This window comes from Ochotona princeps, chromosome 2 (assembly GCF_030435755.1).
Source record: "Ochotona princeps isolate mOchPri1 chromosome 2, mOchPri1.hap1, whole genome shotgun sequence".
Taxonomy (NCBI): Eukaryota; Metazoa; Chordata; class Mammalia; order Lagomorpha; family Ochotonidae; genus Ochotona; species Ochotona princeps.
This window is the reverse complement of record NC_080833.1, coordinates 163038126-163059729: the sequence shown is the minus strand read 5'-3', so window position 1 is coordinate 163059729 and position 21604 is coordinate 163038126. Positions and strand designations below refer to the sequence as shown.

Below are 21604 nucleotides of genomic sequence, written 5' to 3'. Positions count from 1 at the left end.
TGGAAACAGGTTCCTTTTCTCAAATATCTGCCATTTCTTTACTTCCACACCTTTGACCTTGTCCCTGGCCGGGAATCATAGAAACTGGAGTATCAAGCCTGAGTTGGCCTCAAATCACAAGGTAACGTTGCTGCTAGCATTGGGTACCTGCTGCTCTTGTGTGAAGTAGACCTCTTATTCCGAGTTGTTTCTAGATTTTCCCTGACATGGCACTTTGGCAGTCTTCTCCCTATACCCCAGCCTTCAACATTCATGCTCCCCAAGTACTCTCCCTCCTCCTCCTCCTCAGAACATTTCCCCTTGTTGTAAAATAAGTGCTCTGATAAATATATGCAAGCATGATGGGCTATAAAATTAAGTGGCATAAACCATTCCAAGTGAACCACCAGACATTTTGAACTTCACTCATCGTTAATTTCCAGACACGAACCCAGCCCATCCAGGGACAGAGCAAAAGCGAAATACCAATTACAGTAGGTAGCCTTGAATAAAGAGTCTTTGGCTCCTTTTTATTATATATGTCTTGAGCCCTAAAGCACTGTTGATTGCATCTGGCTCAGGTTGCCTGGAATTTGTAATCGTAGATCCCAGGTGAACGCTATTGATTTTGCAATGCCAAGACGATAATATCCTAAACAGAGCCCAATTCAGTTAGGTTTTTAGAAAAATGAACTTTTCCCATGGAATCCATTTGTGTAAACCCGCCTTAGGATGTGTGTGTGTGTGTGTGTGTGTGTGTGTGTGTGTGTGTGTTTGGAGGTGGAAGGGGCGCCTTTGGGAGACACATAGCGCAAGACACACACTTGCCATTGTCTCCCAGCCTCCAAACCTAATGTGATTCCCTGTTCTTCCCCCCGCCCCAGTTTTTTTGTCCTGTCTCCAGTCAGTAGGTTCCCATTCCTTACAAATTCTTCTCCAGGCATGTAGAATCCCCATGAAAGATTGTGTATTGATAACAGAAAGTAGGGGCCACAGTTAGGCTTCAGTTACAGGGCCTGGTGATCCCATAGCCTGCAGCGTTCTGACTCAAGAACACAACCCCATAAGCACTCTGGAGAGACCATTTTTCTCTCAGAGTGTCTTGAGGATACAGCGGAGGATTTCTGGGAGATCCCTGAACTAGCTCAAGGCTTAGAACATGGGATAGGCACAGAGGTCTTGGGAAGGAATCTGAGGTGGAAGGATTTGAGTGTTAAGTGGAATGAGCACTGGGTCTTGGTATAGGGGAAATAAAATCAGATTTTTCTCAAAAGGGTGGTGGAAAGTTGTTACACACAGGTCCCGGGGCAGGTGGGAGCAGTTCTGGTATAAGCAAGAATTTAACCTAAAACAGAAGGCAGAGCTTTTTTCTGCTTTGTTCATTTAGGTGTTTCACCAGTCCTAAACATCAAGGAAACCACCATGCTGCTGCTTACCCAGTAAGTGCACTTTGTTCTCTGGACTCTGCACCAGGACAGAACTAACCGAGTCCAGATTGTCATAGTTGCTGCAGCCCAGAGGACCAGTCCGAGTCTCCGTGACCTGGAGAAGTAGGAGACACAGTGTCAATTTAGGAAACAAGCCCAGACAGTCCCCTCTGTCCCATTCCAGACTCTATATCCTGCCTTCCACCTACCATAGGAAACGTATCATTTGCCTTTCTTTAACCAAGAGCATAAACTCACTCATCTTCCTTGTCCTGAGTCAGTAATTGCAATACATGGCTAGCAGCAACAACTGCACATAAAGAGAACCTTTCAGAGAGTGCCGAGGGGAATTCGTGTCAGGAAGGGAAAAACTCAGTGGGGGCAGAGGAGGCTGGAGACTAAAGTCAGGAGCATCCTCTGTCCTCCCCCAGAGGAGGGCAATGGGACAGATACAGCCCCTCCTCGCCTCCTGGTGAGCCCAGCTGCATCCACTTGGTGTGGTGCACACATGCTGTCGGCAGCCTGGAGATGAAAAGCTCGGGAGAAGCATGAGTTATGCATATTATTATTAGTATTAAACATTTAAGTCCCACCTCGGCACTGAGACGTCCTTAGAGAAAATCAGCTATGGGCTTCCTGCATATTTTAATAAGTAATATTAAATATACATAAACTCTTACAGCCATGTAATATTCCAAAACACTACAGAGTCATTGAAAAATATTATAAAGTTGGCCCATCAGTTTTTCCCTGATGCTTAAAGTATAAGATGAAAAATGGGGGCAACTTTAAATGCTCTGAAATAATTACGTAATAAGAATGATGGGCACCCGAGGCCCTTTTTTCTTAGGATTTCTGAAGGCTTTGCCAACAATCAATCAACCAATCAACGAGTATTTATTGAGCAGCCACTTCTCAATTCAATACAATTCATCAAACATTCAAAAAGTGGCTTTCTGGAGTTCGTCAACAAAGTGCACCCTGACACCTCTGAAATCCTCCTTCAGCTCCAGGTACCTCTACGGTACATCAGGAAACGGCTACAGTGTTGTGGCCTTTTCTGTGACTATATGATCTAAGTTTTGATTCCACATGCTATAGTTTTCATATAGGCAAACTCACGTTTATTTTTCTCATCATGCTGCCAGTAGCATTAGCACAGCATTTGGCACATAGTAGGTACTATGTCAATTACAGAATCTATGAGTAAAGTCCTCTGAGCTTTACAAGGTGGGGAGGTGAGCACACAACCCAGAGAAGGCATGCACTGTGTTCCCCAGGCAGGCCGCATTCACGGTTGAGGTATGTCCAAGTCACAGAAGAGGTATGTGTCCCAATAAGCAGCTAAGAAAATACAGCTCTAAACAAGGAGGCAAGAAAGACAGCAGAGCAGACACTATGTGGCTGCTGCTAAGGGTGGGGAAGAATTGGACAGCAAGGAAGGGGAAGGAAGCGTGAGCTGAGAAAAAGAAGGGACATGCATGCTCAAACACAAGGCTCAAGAAGGCACGCAGGACACATCGCACTCCCCGCTGGCTAGCATGGGAATGGCAAAGTAGAAGTGACATTCTGGACGGACACAAATGGAAGGAAACAGTCAAGAAAGAGGTGGTGTGAGAGTGATTAAAGCTACAGTGGGGACAGAAATGGAAGTGGTCCTAGAAGTTGCTCAAGGCTTTGTGGAGAGGGACAGCCATAGATGAGTTCTAAAGATGAGAGGGGGGTAGGAGGGAAGCGGGCAGGCACTGGAGAAAGAACGGTAACTCCAAATGAGGACCAAAGGGCAGTAATAGATATAGGGCCTGAGAGGCTGCAAGACTCAACCTGAAAGAAGGCCTAATTATTATCACTCTCCAGAGGACGAAATCAAGGTTCAAAAAGTTCCAGGAGCCCTGAACATAGCAGCTGAGTAATAGAAGCAGGATTTTAACCAAGAGGTTTGAAAAGTTCAATACCTTCTTATCTCTTGAATAAGCTGGTCAAAGGATTGTAGAAAATAAAGTGAACTGAAACCTCTTTAGAAGATGTCACCCTTCAAAGTGAATGTTACTCTACCCAACATATTTCAGTCAATTGCCCTCTTCTCAGGATGTTACTGGAATGAAAGATATTGCATTGCCCTGAGATTTGGGTGGTTACCCCTATTTCACTGATTGGCAAACTAAGGCCTGGTAAGATCAGTGTCTTACAGAAGGCCAGGCGTCCAGGCAACCGCAGGACTAAGACACACTGCTCATTTATTCATCAACGTTTTTAATCATTTGAAAATGTTCAGGAAAGCTAAGGAGCTCAGCAATGTGTAGGGCAATCACCCACAGCAAAGAGCACACAGACTGGTGCAGATAGAATTTTGGCTTCTGGTTATACCACACGAGCCTGCTTCTTTCCATGTGTGAACGTTGGTTACTGAATAATGCTCAGTATAATATCATTATTAAGAGGCATACTGAAAGATCGATGGACAGACAGAGCACCCATTTGCTGCTTTATTCCTCCATCCCCCTGGGATGGGGCTGAAGCCAGGACTTGGGAATTCAGTCAAAACTTCTAACATGGGTGGACGGGATCACAGTAGCAGATGGCTGGGATCACGGATTAGAAATGTAGCCTGCATTAGAAGAAAGCTGGAATTCAATGCTAAAGCCAAGACTCAAACCCAGGCACTGTGACAAGGGGACACAAACATCTCAATTGGCTTCTCAACTGCTAGGCTAAACTTCACTCCAAATAATTCATGTGTGGTTAGTTAGTTGTCAGAATGGACTTGTACGCACAGCTAGCCTTATTTCAAGATAAAGATGCGGCTTGTGACTCTGGCATCCCATAGAAGCCGTGGTTTGGGTCCCACCTGATCCAGTTGCAATTGAGCTCCCTACTAATGAACCAGGGAAAGCAGCAGAAGCTGTCCCAAGTGCATGGATCCCTCTCCCACACCTGGGGGACTTGGGTTGTGTTCCATACTCCTGGTTTCAGCCTGGCTGTTATGGCTGTTTGAGGAATGAATTTGGGCTACCTCTCTCTCTCTCTCTCTCTCTCTCTCTCTCTCTCTCTGTATGTGACTGTGTCTTTCAAATAAATCAAGTAACTAAAAAAATTGTCATTCCTGGAAACTGTCTCAGCAACCCAGGGAAATCTGCTCCTCTTGGAAGGGGATGCGTGGGACAGGGATGGTAGGATGGGGGGAAGTGGTATTTGGGAGAGCTGTCTGTCCTGCTTCCAGGTGAAGTGGCCACCACAATGTCACTGAGTTTTATGCTCAATTTTCTTTTTCTGAAAAAAACATATTTATTTAAAACACAAACTTACATGGAGAGAGGGGAGTCAGAAATGGAAGGGGATCTGTCCGCTGGCTTATTCCCCAAATGGCCACAACAGCCAGGGCCAGAACAAACAGAAGCCAGGATATAGAAACAAGGAGATTCTTCCTGGTCTATTTTTCATACAGGTGGCAAGTTGCCCAAACACTTGGGCTATTATCCTTTGCTTTTTCCATGCCACTATCAGGGAACTAGAGCAGAAGAGGAGCAGCTGGGACACAAGCCTTATGGGATGCTGGTTACACAGGTGATGGGTTTTCTAGAGACACCGAAACACCAGCCCCTGTGCTGGCTTTTCAATCTACCTACTCCTAGACTGGCTATGTGACACAGTTAAGGAGATGCGAGGGAGTGGGAAGTAACACAAGGAGAAGGATTGGCCTGGCAAAAGCTGCGACAGGAGTTGCTCTCCTCTCCCTTATTGTTACTGCCATCAACCCAGCTGCTGTTTCATCACCGCCAGCATCTTGCTTGGCACCTTTGGGTGTCTTGCTTGCTATCTCGCAACCTTAACTTAGCAGTGTCTTTAGGTCACAGTACAAGAACACATTGCCTCAATAAACCACTGAAAGAATGTGAGGAAGAGACCAAGACCACAGTCCTCATATTCATTTTCTGTGGCAGGGAATGATCTAAAGCCAGGTATCCCCAAAGGAGGAAAGCCCACTTAGCGAGATCACATCCCAGAGTCAGAACCCATCACTGTGTGGAAGTAAGACCAGGTCTCTCCTCCCCTGGGAGAAGGGAGGCAGCTGGACAGCATCCTCGTGCAGACACTGCCAGGCACAGATGTGTAAGACATTCCCCACTCTCCCTGGTGATGAAAGCCCTGTAGTCTCTAGGGAGTTGGTAGACAGCTCTGGCGGGATACAAGGAGCACCTAGGAAGGTAATGTAAAGTGCAGTTCCTCTGTGCACACATATTCCAAGAGTGTCTCAGATAAGCTCTCAGAAAGGGAAAATAATTATGCACTAATTAGTCTGTGGACAGAGATCATCCTGCCTTCAGAAAGCTCTGATGGCTCTCAGGTCCATTAGCATATCCACTTTCCCATAAATACAAGGCTGTGCAAACTCTCGTTTAGGAAGCCTGCTCTCCATCCTTGCCCTTACTTCGAGGCTGCTCTTGATTCAGCTGAAGGAGAAGGAGCGGAGAGAGGAAGACCTCCCATCTAACAGCAGAGTGAAACGGTCTTCTTATTGTGAATGGTAGGGCCAGTCTGCATGAGTATGGCTGACAGTGTGTGTGCTTGAAAGAGCTGCAAGTGAACCCAAGCTGCTGGAATGCACACAAGCCATTTTTGAGAGGCTTTGTGAGATATGTTCATTCTTTAACATTTGATATTTTTATTCTATTTCAGAGGAACAAAATTAGGGACATGGTTAGAGATGCACAGAGACAGACAGAAAGACAAGTTAGACAAAGAGATAACCCATCCACTGTGTTCACTCCTCAAATGCCCACAGTAGTGGGAACCAGACCAGGCCAGGTTAAAACCAAGATCTGGGAACTCAGTCCAGGTTCCCCATGTGCTTAAGCCATTAGCTGCTGCCTCCCAGGGTACACACTGGGAAGCTGTAATCAGGAATAAAATTGGCTCTTGAACTCAGGCACTCTGATATAGAATGTGGGTGTGTCAGGTGGTATCTTTTAATCACTGCGCAAAATGATCTCCAAATAGCTTGTCATCCTGGGGTCAGACTAAACTGTGTGAGCTGTCAGAAGCATTGAAAACCCTCTAACCACATATTTCTACAGCTTTTGAATTAAGACGAATGAGTTCTGACTAACAAATGGGCTCCATTCCATCCCATGCAATCCTCCCTTCCAAAGAATTGCAGGCAGGACAGACAGGTATATAAGCCCTTCAGACTTAGTAAGGTTGTTCACGCACACCATGTCATTTGCTATTGCTCCAGCTCTATGATAGAATCCAGTGATATTCATGGGATTTATCAGCAGGTAGCACAGAAGTGCACAGATCAGTCAAGAAAGAAGATGGTATTAGTGTGCATGCAATGTTCTGAAGGTCTCTTGAGCTATATTCACCCTTTGGTTATCAAAATGAGGTCTAGGAACCCAAGAGGATGGAGCAAAGTTGTGATGGAGAGAAGACTCTGCCTGCTGAATAGAAGTGTTTTAGTATTTTACAGACTGCTGTGACTGCATTAGACGGATGTAAGCTCTGCACAAGCAAGTTAAATAGTTGGTAACCTGTGTTGTAGGGAGAAATGGAGTTCAAAGACTTCTGAAGCTCACAGAGAGAGTAAGCATTGGGGCTGAAACCCAACCCTGAGTCTGAGCACAATGAGCTGCATTGCAGGTCCTCTCTCCCTGAGCATCTGTGGTTTCACTGTGCCTCAGACACTGTGAGGAGCTTGGGGTTGTGTGTGTGCTGCAGTCCCCACAGCTCTAATACCTAACATTGTTGGGAGTGTGGGGAGTGGAGATGAGAACATCAACACCTGGTGTGAAATGGCACACACCCTAGCATAGAAACACGAGCTGATCAGCCAAGCCTTGTAAGGAGGGCCATTCTCAGTGAGAGGGGAAAGGCCCATCTTTCTTAGCAAAGAAGTCCCTGAATTAAAAAAATAATAATAATAAAAAATAAGAGTGTGAGGACTCAGAAACATGGAAGTGGGAAAAAAATCATGGCTATCTTTGTTCATGGTCCTCTGAGTTATCACATAAGGAGAATCCGTTGTACTCCAGACAGAAAAAAAACCTCAGTTTCATGAGCCCAACAGAAACTGAAGAGTCATCTCACATTGAATATGTGTCTGGAGGAATTCCAGAGCATTGCAAAGCTGGCTCCTCCCTGAAGGAGCTGAGGGGCTGTTCTGGTTTGGGAATAATACCCACCATCACTGCAATAAATAAGGTTTAGAGTGCCTACCCTCCTTTCCCCTCCACTGCCATAGGTCTGTTTAAGTGCAGCCAGTACTTCATGGTAGAGGTAATGCCAAGCTCATCACTTTTGCTGAATTAAAGATGGACTGCAAGCTAGATTCTTTCTCCAGACAACTGAGAACCATAATACTGAGACAAAATATTGAAAGGGTGATTATAATTAACCATTGTTGATAATGAATAATTATCAAGAAACTGCTAGGTTCTGGGAACTAAAGATAGAATAGTGTGCCTGATTGGTCACATTGGCCGAAACGGAAAACACAATATTCAGTAAACATTGCCATCAGCTCCATAGCGAGGCAAAGCTATATGAAAATTGAAGCCTCCGGGGCACAGAAATGTCTAGAAAGAATAAACAAAACAACGCACAGAAGCAGGCTGATAGAGACGAAAAAGCAGAGGCCAAAAAGAAACAAAGGGTATAGTCTTGGAGCCTGACTATTGTTCTATAAGTCCCACATGCCTGGATTGAATATAGTGCTCTTACCTCGGCTACCTGTGCTATTCTTCAACAGAGTCTACTTACTAAACCATCCATATACTTCCTTGAGTATATTTCTGTTCCAACTGGCACACACACACCCAAGTGCAAAATACCATGCCTGGTGACATCATTCGTTCAGTGAAGAACTGTCTACTCACAGCTCATAATATGGCAAACTGTAGTCTTCCTTGGAATCAGAGTTAACAAGACCTAGTTTTTCCCATAAGGACCACATAGTCTGATGCAGAGGTCAGCAATCTAGCTAGAAATCATAGTTCACGTGGCAAGCCTCACCAGATGAGTTTGTGCTTGCAACACTGAAGAGGTTCATCGAACCGCCCTGGGAGTCAGGAAAGGTTTTGCCAAAGAATTCTTTTTCTAAGCTGAATAAAGAAAGGTGAGAAGAGTCACTCAGGTGAACAGACAAGCATTGCAAGTACATCAGGGAGGAAGTGCCAGGGCCGTGAGGCATGAAAACGTGGCATATTTGAATGAAGGCTGGTCTGTAGGTATAGCAGGGTTACATGATATGAATAGAGATTAAAGGATAGAGGGAAGAGAATGAGAACATAGAAGAGCAAAGGAGTAAAAGACTATTGAGATAGGAAACTAGGAAGGCAGCAGAGATACGGTCAATGACCCCACAATTTGGTAAAGAGGAATGAAGCCCTTTCAAGCTCCAATGGAATTTTGACTCATGCTGTCTGCACATCTTCCCATAAACCTTCTAGAAATTCTTTCATGTTGAAACTTCTCTAATTTCCCAACATTTTAAAAAATAGATTGACTAAGTTATTGAAAGGCATGGTGACAGAAGGGGTGAGACAGCGATCTCTCACAGGCTAGTTATATCTTCAAATTTTCATAAGCATCACAGCTCAGACAACCTGAAGCCAGGGGCCAGGAACTCCACCCTGGACTTCCCATGCACATTAGTGGGAACCTGGGTTGAAAGCAAAGTAACCAGGACTCAAATAAGTATTCGGAGACAATAGAAGTGTCCCCAGCGGCAGCTTAACATACAGCAACATAATACCAGGCACATTGTTCAGTAAAGGTATGATAAGCAAAAAGCTTCAGAAAAATCAGGCACCTTGTTCAAAGCCCCAGCCTGGCTCTCAGGTTGGGGTGCACATTTCTGTTGCCTCATGCTCCTATCCTGGCTAAGGGACAGTGGCTTGGGCTCTGTCCCAGTACATCCTGGAGTCACTGAAAGATGAAATCAATGGATATGATGATGATGATACTCACACATGACCATTCAAGTGGATCAAGAAGAGCAGAAAATAGATGGGAGGATAATCTAAAGCACAATGCAGGATAGTTGGTTAGGAATCAGTGAGATTCTGGAGTAAGGGAGTGACAGTGAGCCTGAAGACCAGGCAAAGGCATACGCACCACAGTGACTATCACATTTGATAAAATAATCTAAGTTAGGCAATGCAGGCAAATGAGACTGTCAAGAGATGGCACAAAGTTTAAAGTTTATTAGATCAAAGGAGAGGAAGGCATATTAATAGGACATTTAAGTTATTGATCCAATGCCTACATTTTATTTCCTGGTAAGACCAATTATTTTACAACTTTGATACAACCGACCACAGGAATGGACCAGATCAGGGACTTCCAGAGAGCTCTTTTTCTTTGTAAAATCCACTTGATGCTATTAATAGTCCCTGTGCCTCATTTCAAGTTGCCTAAAACTCGCAGATGTAATTCACACTCATGTTATAGGAAATCATCTACCTGCAGCTCGTAGACTTGCACCCCACCTTGCGCATCTGCCAAGCTGATGCCTTCTCTGGAGTCAACTTCCCCGTTCTCTGAATCTCAAGGCCAGGCCTCAGCCAAAGCTCCTAGTGCCCCCACTTCTTGAATTCATTCTTTTTTCATTCATGCTTTTCTGTAGTAACCCCAACCTAGCTGACCCTAAGAGCATGTTTTTTTTTCACCCCGCCACCTGCTTTAGCAACAGCTGTCTTCATTCCCACACTGCTCTTGAAAGTGAGGTGATCCCCTCAGCCCTGTTCCTCCTTCCTCCACCTGTCATGGCTCCTTTGAAGCTAAAAACGTCAGGTTCTGCATTATTTCTCCCTCCTTATTGCCTTTCACATTTCTTGTTCCTCCTCCCTCCTCACTGAGTAGTGTCAGTATAAAAAGCATCATCATGCTTCGACGATGAGGCTGTTTTATGCCTATTGATTTCGGTTTCCATAGAGATAATCCTTTAACATCTACATCTTGACCTCTCAGTTCCTTGGCCTTGTTCCTCACTCCTTGTTTTACCTCCTCCTCCTGTGCCAGATCTTAGCCATGCACACCCTGTACTGTGGCTAGGAACCTGATTTTATCGGTGACTGCATTCCCTCTACACGCTCAGAATTCATCACAACACACACCTACTTCCTACACTCTCTTCCCATTAACAATCATCAGACCTACTTACACTGTCATGTTTTGGCCAAGAAGTTTTGACTCTATTGTCCCTTAATGGCCTCTTTCCCTGCTCTGCTTGACTAAAAGTCCTTACTTTGTCACCCTAATCATCACTTCATTGTATGCATTCTCGACTCTCCTTTCTCTGTTTTTCCTTCATCTAACACACAAATACACACATAGACTCACATATAGATGTAAAGTCTATTTTCTATTTATTCTGCACCTGTTGGCACATAAACTGATAACTGTAGTTGATGAAACCCACAACTATGCTGCCTTTTCTCATGATTCTCAGCATAATTCTCAAGTGGGCCTCCAATGTCTCCCCCAAATCCATTTCTATAATAAATTGATGCTTTCTAACACTTATGCTAATTTATTCATTTATTCTTCTCTCCACAGTTCCTACACTTTCCTTCTATGACTTCTCTTCTTGAATCAGCAAGGAAACAGAATCACTCGGAAGAGAACAAGTATACCTTCTCACCTTCACATCTGTCTGTGTAGCCCCACTGCCTCATGACGTGAGGGGAGAAGAGCTCATTCCCCTCTGTTAGACCACGCCTTCCTCCTGGGTATGGTTTTTGCTTCTGTAATTATCTCCTGCCTCTTGGGCATCACCACTTTCTCCCTCTCTGAGGAGTTATTTCAATCGACACACCAACAAGCTGGAATAATCCTCTTTTTAAGAACAAAAGTCTAACCTCCTCTGACCCTACACCACTCTAGATTAATCACCATGTTGCCTTCACAGTGAAATCATTTTTATTATTCATAGCCGGTTCCTCACTTTGCTTTCTGTCTTTATACCATTGAAGCCACGTTTTTCCATGTTGGCTATTACCTGTGTCACTGAATCAAAGGTTACTTGGGAAGCTTCACCCTGGTGACTGCTCGACAGCACTTAATCCAGCTGCCTTTCTCTTCTTTTGTGAAGTAACTCTTTCACATGCCTTTGTGATGCCACTTGGGTTCTCTCCATGCCTCTTGACTTTGTCTCAGTCTTGATTAGCTCCATTTCCTCTTCTCCATTTTTGAACATCGGGGTAGTTCACAATCCAACCTTCATTTGTCACAATCATTCCTTGAGTGACCTCATCCTTTCCCATAGTTCTAAATACTAACTCATGTGTGTCTATGTGAAGGTATTAACTTTCTGATTACTATCTTTCCCTTGAAATCCTTGTGTGTACATGCCACTGCTTATTAGGCAGCATCTCTCCTTGCATATCCAATAGAAATATAAAATTCCATATTATAAAAACAAATTCAGTTTGTTTTTTTCAGATCTGTCTCACCTTTTACTGACACACTTCTCAATAAATGAAATCACTGTTCAGTTTGTGCCTCTCACCAGATAACTTGCAGTTCAACCTGATTCCTTTGTACCAATCCACTAACTAATCCTGCATTCTCTTGCTAAAATATATCTTGAATCTGCCAACATCTCACAGTCTCTACTCCACTGATTTGTCCAAGCTGTCGTATCTCACCTTGACCACTGCAGTGGCTCCTGCTTTGCTTCTAGGATCCCACATTCCTGTGTCCTAATAAACAATTCCTCACCCTTTTCCTGACAACACACAATCACCCTACCTTCTGTGGTGTCCTTGGATCATGGCAAGCACACGCATCATCCAGGGAAGTTGCACATGCTTCTTACTCTGCCAGAATGTTCCTCCTCGGGATAACCACACAGCTTGAAAGGACTTCCTTCAGATAAGTCTTCCCTAAAGTCTGTATCCCTGTCTTCCTTGACTTCACAGCTCTTAACACCACCAATCATCACCTGAGATTAGGTATTATTTAATCATGTCTATGCTGTTGGGATTCTGGCTTCTTCAAGGGACTGAATGTGTTTTCTTCATTCTTATTTTCTCAGGACTTGGAATGGTGGCTAACACACCACGGGTGCTTGATAAACATCAAATGAGCTAATAGTAGAACAAAACGTCCTTGTGGATTTCAAGCGGCAGGATATATAACGAGCTAGATGTCTATACACCATCTAAACTTTACATTTTACTAAGCAAAACACCAAAAACCATTCTCAAGCATTGCCACTAGTTTTTCTTAAAAAATGTGAACTTCACTAGAAATGTGTTCAATGGGCTCAATGTAATTAGAGATGACCACATGAAGGCTATGATTATTAAAGTCACAGTAATTATCGATCTTCTTAATATGTACATAGCATCATGTCATTTCGCGAAAGGTCTCTTGTGACTTTCCGCTGAATTCTGACATATTAAACTTCATCATGATGGTCACGCGATCAGGTTTCAGGCATTTTTTTTTTGAACCTCATCTTGTACAAGTAAGTAACTTTCGTCGCCTCTCTGCAATCACAGGGCTCTAATGAGTATCAATAATGCATTGAACTAGTCCCTTCTTCTATTCTTCCTGCCTGAACACTTGTCCCTCCATTCCATGCATAACTTACTTCTTATAATCCAGATCTTACAAAGTGTAACTCCTCAAGTTCTTTCACTTCCTACCCTAGCTAACTTCCTTTGTCCCAGAAAATATGCATCTTAGAACTCTATTTTCTGTACATCATTAACAGAAATTACTTATCTATTTGTGACTTATTTTCATGACTAGAACATAACCTCTGTGAGATCAGCAAGTGTTGCTTGGCCTTTGCAATAGCTCCGTGGTTGGTGGCTGCTTCAAAGTACATACTCCAGGCATATTTGTTGTAGAAAGAATGACCCATCCCTGCCTGACAATTGGAAGTGATGCCTTTAGAAAGGGTTTTTGTTTTGTTTCTTAACCTCTTTGAACAGGCAGACCTGGCTGACCTGGAGTTGGTTAAGACTCTGGCCTGTCCGCACACCCACACCTGTGAGGCCGTTACCTTAATGGCCCCCGTGGCTATCTGGATGTGGTGCAGTCTCCGCAGGGTGCTCTCTCTGTCGATGAAGTAGGAGGCTGCCAGCTGGTGAAGGGTCTCCAGGGACACAGCCGAGCTGTTCCCACTGCCCCCAGCTGCAGGGAAACTTCCTGCTGTTTCTGTTTTCCTGCTCAGTTTCCGCTTGTCCACGAAGATAGTCAGGGACTCTTCTCCTGTAGAAAGGACACGGACTGATGGTGAAGGCTTTTACTCCTGAATGCAGCAAGCAGAGCCTGCAGAGCTGGGCACACGTGCTCACTGCCCCGCTGGGGCCCTTTCCCCGATTCCCTGCCCTCTTTAGAGCAATCGCCCAGAGTGTGCTCTGGTTACAACGCCTCACAGCCTGAAAGGCCTTGCTTTTCCTCCCAAGTCACCCGCCCTCGCCGCCCAGCTTGTCCATCTAACATCCTCTATTGATCTACTCTCGGGCAATCCACCTCCATGGGAGACACAATTCTCTCTTTCTCAAGCTGTTTATGAGAACTTACCACTGTGAGTTCTGCTCCCTTAGAATGGGCAAAAGACTGTAAAACCTCCCCATCTGCCTCATGCTGACAGCTGGCCTGAACTCGCACAGTTTAACTTTTTTGTTGTTCACTGGACAGTGAACTAAATGACAGAATAAATTTTGCTTTCCCTCCTCACCCAGGACAAAGACACCCTGCATCTTCAGAGCTTTTGATTCATGACTTGGTCCCACAAACATAGTGTAATCATCTTCACATCACTACCACCACCCCTTCCCTTCCCCACTACCTCCAGCTCCCAAGTATGGGAAGATTGACCATCCCAGAAAGCACTGCGATTGTTGTGACTCTTAAGAGACAGGAGCCTGGGTCAGTGACTCAGTGGTCACCTGCTTGCCTATGGTTCTGACATAGAATATGCTCAGCCACAGCATACAACAGGAAGCAGAGAATCAGCCGGGGTTCGATGATTCCATCAAAAGAAAACGGGCAGTGCCCCCTGCTGGTATGTGCTTAGTAGGACCCTCTCTATCCCCCATCCTCCTTACCCCTTACCCCTCCCCCAGGGGGAGTGCTGATAAGCATACAGAAATCCTCTGGTGTGAATTTGGATGTGTGCAGGTTTCACTGATCTCAAAAGACCCAGGAAGGCTGTTAGAGCTGCATTCAATGGCTCTTAGAGAAACTTGCAATGTCCAGGCAATCAGCTGGCTGGGGGATCAGGATGCTCCTTACCTCCAAGGGTGGCAGAAAGTAAGAAATGAGTGCCGTACTTCTTGATCAAGTTTTCAGTAACCTGCTGCAAGTTGGGTCTCCTTCCCAGGAGGCGGATGTTCCGGATAAACTCTGGGGCTAGGGGCAGTGGCAAACTGAAGAAATCCTTCCTTTCCAGGGCCAAGTTGCTCACTTTCCAACGGGCAAATTCCCTGGAGCAAAAACCAAAGGATGGGGAAAGCTCATTGCATTGTAGATCTTACTTCCATCTCTCTTTGTCCTCTTGTTTGCTGTCAGCCCACATCTCTCCCCCGAGCAGGGTGGGTACCAGGAGCCTGTAACACTGGCCTGTGACGTGTGGGGTGGGCGAAAGCCCCACGTCAACTGACTCCCATCACCTTACTCCTCCGTTAAGAGTGGTGATTAGCTCATTCTTGTGAATGTGACCATGGCTACCACACAAACTGGTAGTAAGTACCGACCCTGGAACAGTGTTCGCAGAGGCCATCTTGTCATAGCTGTCATTATAGGCCACTCACCCCTTTCAAGGCCTCCATTACTCATTGGCCATGTTTACTCACTAAATCAGGAAGTTTGGACTAGAACAACATTTCTCACACCTTTGAGTCCTAGATTTTCGTCACAGACTCTAAAATAGCACATATCCTACAATTGCTTGTGAGGTTTGTATCTCTTGATATTTACCGCTTCAGGAATTATAACTATGAAAACGGAACATATTTTATTTAAAAATAACAATCATAAACCCATTACATATAATATTACTAATACGTTTTTTATGACAGTAACTACACGTGTTCTGAAACAAACAAAAAATAAACTACGAGGACAGCACTGCTTTGCAATTTTGCAAATCTCCTTCATTTTTTTGTCTCAGCAGAAAAGGGCTGCATTTTCACATTTACTTCTTCATTCAACCTGTTGTCATAATCGTACTTTTCATCTTTGGGAAAATAGCAGTATAAAATCTGAAGCCACGTCCGTGATCATTTGTGTTCTGATAGTTAAACATTCGCTGTTCTATAGTGTATTAAGAATGAGCCTTCTACCCTACACGACTGGGTAACATCACCGCTTGATCGTCTGGAAAAGACTAGATCCCTCAGTTATGCGGCTCTTCCACATTAAGTGATAACAAAATATCACATTGCTATCACAACCATCTCATCAGGAACATCTTTAAAAATATTAGGAAGCTCTCAAGATCCTGAGGACAAATACATGTTTTCCAAGATTCTAATTTTTATGTGAAAGCTTAAATTTTGTCATTGATAGCAAATGTTAACAAATTATATCAGTTGTAATTCCTTATAGAGGTTTTCTTGTGTCATTCTTTTTCTTTTTCTTTCTTTTGTTTGTTGCTAGAAAATGTCTGTCATACACTGAAGTCTGAAAACCCTTGTTTCCTGTTGGTTGTAAATTCAAGAAAATGCAGTTTTCCTGAGTTGCATGGAAAATGCAGTCAGTCTAACCTGAAACTTTGTCCCCAAACTATTTTTTATTGAGATAATCAAAGTATTCTGGTGGTCTAACATGTGCATTCCATATACTCTTCAATCAAGGCAGCAGAACATCCAAGGTCAAGATGGAATCCATGTAAGAGTTTCTACTGCCTTTTTTTCACCACCATCTTAGGTGAAGGCAGAAGGTGTGGTGTGTGTGTGTGATTGAGACAAATGTGCATTTGTTGGTACCTGACTACATGTGTCATTTGTGTCTCTGCCTCTCTTCACACGTCACATACGAGCAGTTTTATTCACTGTTGCTTTTGTATCTTCAGAGCCAATGTCCACAGGTATTCTTAAAGGGACCAGGAGAATTTTGAGAAAGTTCCTTTCTGAGTCTCATCCAGGGTATTCATGTTCATGCTTTGATCCTTGCTGAAATTTCTGCATTCTAAACAGAACAGATTTCCAAGGCAGACTCTCTATTCTGGAGTGAAATTTAAAGAGTCCTATTCATTTGCAAGACAGGAGTTTTTCATTGTCTCCCACATTATCCCGTGGAGGACCAACCCTGCCTCCTGGAACCCAGCCAAATGCCAGGTCTTCATAACATCCCAGACGTCCCACCTCTGCTCATCCTGATCCTGTTCTAACCCTTGCAACAAACTCACAGAATACAAATCACGGGGCTGCAGAAAAGTCAAATAATTAATAATGGAAAATGAAAATCCTGCCAGTGGAGCCTATAGAATCCTCCCCCATCAGATTTTCGTCCAAAAGGTAGAGAGGAACACGTGCCAAACGATTCTAGGGGGAAAGAGGAAAACAGGTGACTAACAATTCCTGGTTCCAACAAAGTCTTAAAAATACTTGGTGTGTGGCTTTATTTATCTAAGCAGGCAAGTTTGCAATCACATATTGTCAGTTGTTTCTATTGTGCAGGGGATGCTAAACTTTAATTACAGAGCAGAGCACTTGTCAAAAGCACTTTCTTTCCCAAATCCCACTGCAGAGTAAGGCAGGGCGTTTATTTTTAATTGGCTGGATTGGAATTAGGGTATTCTGTCTGGTTAGCTGACACTGCATTGACGCACCTTAAATTTAGCTTCCTGAAAACAAAGGTGAAACCAAAGTCCTCAAGCTTGTTAAATCTCCCTTCTCTGGGTTAGTCTGTGCCCCGTTTAACTCATTTTTCTCTTTCTTTTACTAGACTGCTAAGTGGGGGAAGCATTTTCTCGTTTTTCCAAAATTTCCTGTAATGTTCAGAGATGTTAATTGAAAGAAAAGGCTACCCTACCCTACAGATGGACCTCCTGTTAATTAAATCTATAAATAAAATCGGTAGTCACATGGCCTGCTCAGTTCCTTCTCTGAGAACTGTCAAACACAACTGCCTGAGAGACACTCTGTTCTACTCAAAACAGCACCCTCCTTCCCTCTCTGTTCCCCAGCGTGCGTCATGTACTTATCAAACCTGAGATCATCTATCATTTTCTTATCCAGTAGAAGGTGAAACCTAAGAAGGCAGAATTTATTTCCATCTTAGTCAACTGTGTATTTGCAATAAGGAATATCAGCAGATGCCCTTACAAAGAACAACAACAGGAGACTTACTTTGTGGAGAGATTAAATGAGAAGTTCTCCAAGTTACTTATTTTATGTCACAGCTTTTAATCCTTCAGTTACTTGCAAATTATTGACAACTTGATAAGAGAGAAAATTATAAGATGAGAATACATGGAAGCAACAACCAATTTGCAAGTGATCTGAAATGGAATAAACACCCTAAATGTGAATACACGCCTATGAGAAAATCAGATTTGACTTACAAAATGAGAAAACATGATTTTGTGCATTTAAAAAATATAAATCCAGGCACTAATATGTTCTTTTGCTATCACATACTGACTTGGTGACAGTTTATACTGTCTTCAGGGAACACAGGCAGACAGCTCCCAGCCGCTTACCACTCTTCAGAGTTCAGTTACTGGAAAATCTGTCAATCACTGAAATTTAGAGTGGTACAGAATTCCTAAAGAAGCAGCAGTCCTGCGGCTTTGCTCCTTCACTTAATCTCCATTTCCATATGCCCAGTACCATTTCTCATCCAAACCAATAAACAGTTCTGAGTACATTTTACTGAAATGAGCAAACCAAAGCTCAGCAGGTACGGTACTTTGCCTGATGCCATACAACTCCCAGGAGAAAGAGCTAGGCTGTTGGAACTGGTGACGGTATTTCACTAGTATTACCAAATTTCTTCCCAATTTTCCTACTCACTGAAAATTCTTTCTGTGTGAGTGCTGATGTCAATGGATGAGGTTATGCAGACTACAGTAGCCCCGTGACCCCTACACCCTGCCTAACACCCCCAATGATTGAGTGACTCAGCACGCAGCCACACCTGCAACCATTTGTGGCACATGCAGGTGCTGGCAGCCACACTGCTTCAGAAAGTCCCTAAGAACCCTGGAATGTTATCATAAAATCATGTAATAGGAAAGTATTTTGTCTAAAGCAGTGAGGAACAAAAAGCTGGCACCCTGAACATCTCCCTGTGCCACAACAGCAGCTGTGATGACGGTGGCAAAAATGGCAGAGACTGGAAGAAAATGAACATGGACGAAGTCTTCTAATTAGCAAGGAGCAGTTGAGCTTAACACCCAATAGCAATTGGTTGAGGTGAATGCCATACTACTGTTTCCATAACAATGATTTTCTTAATGTAGATGAAATTAAACATGTTGTGTTGAAATCTAGTTATCTTCATTTTTTCACGTATTGATTTTAAAAAATACAGGTGGGAGAAAGAGAGAGAATGAATGAATGAGTTTCCTGCTAGGTGGTTCACTTCTCAAATGCCAGGAACAGCCACATATGTGCCATATCAGAATCAGGAGTGAGGGACTCAATGTGGGTCTCCTGTGTGTGGATAGCAGTGATCCGGGAACATGATCCAAGGACATCTTCAGGGTGTACATTAGAGGGAAGCTGAGATGAGAAGCAGAACGAGAAATACCACCCAGGCACTCTGACTCAGGCTGCAGGCATTGCAAGAGATGTCTCAACTGACACGCAAACACCTGCCCCAAAGTCTTTAGAAACGTTTGCTACCTTTTCAACAGAAATGGTTTCATTATCTGCAATACTACAGTCCTTCATTATCCACACACACAAAAAAAATGTATTGTATGTCCAAGGTACAACGTCACATGTTCACGATGGCGAAAGCTTTCTGGAGGCCGATGCCCATTTGCAGAAGGAAAAATTGAGACCCACAAACAAGCCAAACCCACACACAGCATATGATGGGAAAAAATCAGAGACAAAATCATGAGTCCAACCCCCATGGCTGCTCAAACAATCATATCACAGAATAAAATGAGTGATAGTGTCTTAGGAAGCTTTTTATGAGCAAATAATAAAAAATAATGGCTAAGATTTAATGAGTTTTTACTATGTGTCAGGCATTCTAAGCATCTTACAAGGATTAGCTAATATTCAAAGCACTCCTAAAAGCGGGAAATATAATTATCTTCATTTCATGGATGATTAAACTGCAGTGCAAATAAGTTAATGCACCTACTAGGTAACAGCCAGCAGATGGCAGAGTCAGAATTTAAACACAGGCTGCCTCTAAGTTACGGTATTCCCATTAGGCTATACGATTTTCACCCAGGAAGTTCACAGCATCATCATGATATTGTGAGTAGAAAAGAGAGAGAGAGAGAGAGACCACTGCAGGGGGAATGCATACGGATCGGGGCTAGACTTCATATGTAAACTTCAATGGACAAAGAATACCCATAAGGGGTTACAACCACAAAAACAAATCCATTAGACCAGAGTGTGCCCACTCAGCCAGGCTCAGGGTATCAGGCAGGGAGCTGAGGCTCCTGCAACTTTTCTCTTATATTCTACTCCTCTCCTTTCCTATCCTTTAGGGGCCTTTATTGAATCAAAATGATGGGGGAACATCTGCAAATGGAGTTTGAGCAAAAAAAAAAAAGTTGTAAAAATGTACTCACAGAACTTATTAACCTGGTTCTGTCCTGCGTCTGGAAACCTCGGAAGTTAACACTGGCAGGCAGCTTGAGCTATTCAAGACATAAACGTTCCTTTCCGATTTTCATTTAGTCGTTTGTTTCCTCCCTGCCCTCAGTAATAACATAATCAAGGCTCTTTTTTCTCTGTCTGGCCAAAGGATGTTTTCTATATATCAATTATATTAACACACACTGCTTCAATTAAGCCGTCATCTTTGCTTCAATTAAGACACAAAGTAAATCTCCATTTCAATTTAGTCATTCCTCCTAAAATCTTTGCCCACTGCATTTGTTGCACGATAAATAGTCTGAAAAAGCAAATATCTTGAGCAGGACTCTGGCTCCCATGGGAAGTGCAGTTAGACTAACAACAGCCATTCCAGAAAGGGCTCAGAGAGGTAAAGCCCAGGGGTGGACAGAGCTCGTCCGGGCAGACTTCAGCTATACACCTGAACGGTTCACCTGGCATTTCAAGAGGGTGCTTTCAGGCACCTGCTCCAATGAACAGAAGTTTAGTAGTGAATTTTCAAGCTACCTATCTTTGTCCCAAACTGCTTACCACAAATTATCTCCATTGCCAACAAACATTACTTTTGGGTGCTCAAGCTCTGGGGTTTTTCAAGAAGCCCTAGTAGCTTGGCAGCAGGAGGGCTGAGCCGCAGTCCTATCATTCACTCCTCAGGCAGCCAGGAGCTTCAGCAGGGCATTGGGGCTGGATCAGTACCAGGTCTGGATCCCTAGTGAGTGTGCTAAATGGCTGCCAGGTGTTTCTCATTCAAACAGTGTAAATACAATGTGGTGTCTACTGCGCATAGCTGCTGATTCTTCCATGTCCACCCATGCTGCACCACTGTGTCTCTCTGCCTTCTACAAGGTGAACGAGAAATCTGCCAGCAAGAATCCCCTGCAGGGTCTCAGGGCTCCTGAGGATGAATGCCTTGGAAAGAACACAGCTGGGGTCTCCAGTGCAGGTGTTGTTTCCAGCAGCTGCACATTGGAGCAATACTTTTCAGGGTGAACTGCCACCGTTGATCTGCCCCTCACTAGGAGTCATTACCTCTGAAGACACCCTCCTGACAAAGCCTTCTGGGAGAGGGTATTAAAAAATTACACACATGAGGGAACCGTAAAAAGTTTGCGGAAAACAGTATTAAAAGGTGAGCTTATTTCTTGCCTAAAATGTTTTTTAAAAACGTGCATATGATGGGAATCTTCAAAACATGTGTGAAACATATGCACTGGGCACAGGGGAGAAGTGTGAATTTCAATTTTTTAAAGATTTATTTTGTTCTTAAAAGGTAGCATTACAGGGAGAATGAAGATGGTCTAAGAGCGTAAGAACATGTTTAATCAGACAGAGAATCATTAAGCAGGGTGAAGCAGAGAGGGCACATTCCAGAAAAGAGGAGAGGGCAGAGCAAGGGCAGAGGGGCACCTGGAGACTGACAGACAT

The 21604-nt window shown here is 43.7% G+C and overlaps 1 protein-coding gene across 2 annotated transcripts in view; it reads right to left on the bottom strand.

Moving 5' to 3' along the window:
- Positions 1-21604, bottom strand: part of BRINP2 (BMP/retinoic acid inducible neural specific 2) — a 109883-nt gene that overhangs the window by 6836 nt on the left and 81443 nt on the right. For both annotated transcript variants that reach the window (XM_004596273.4, XM_058660988.1), the window contains exons 3-5: positions 14661-14851; positions 13423-13631; positions 1416-1521 (exon numbers count right to left, since the gene is read on the bottom strand). In XM_004596273.4, coding sequence (XP_004596330.2) covers positions 1416-1521; positions 13423-13631; positions 14661-14851 — 506 coding nt within the window. The remainder of the gene's footprint in view (positions 1-1415; positions 1522-13422; positions 13632-14660; positions 14852-21604) is intronic.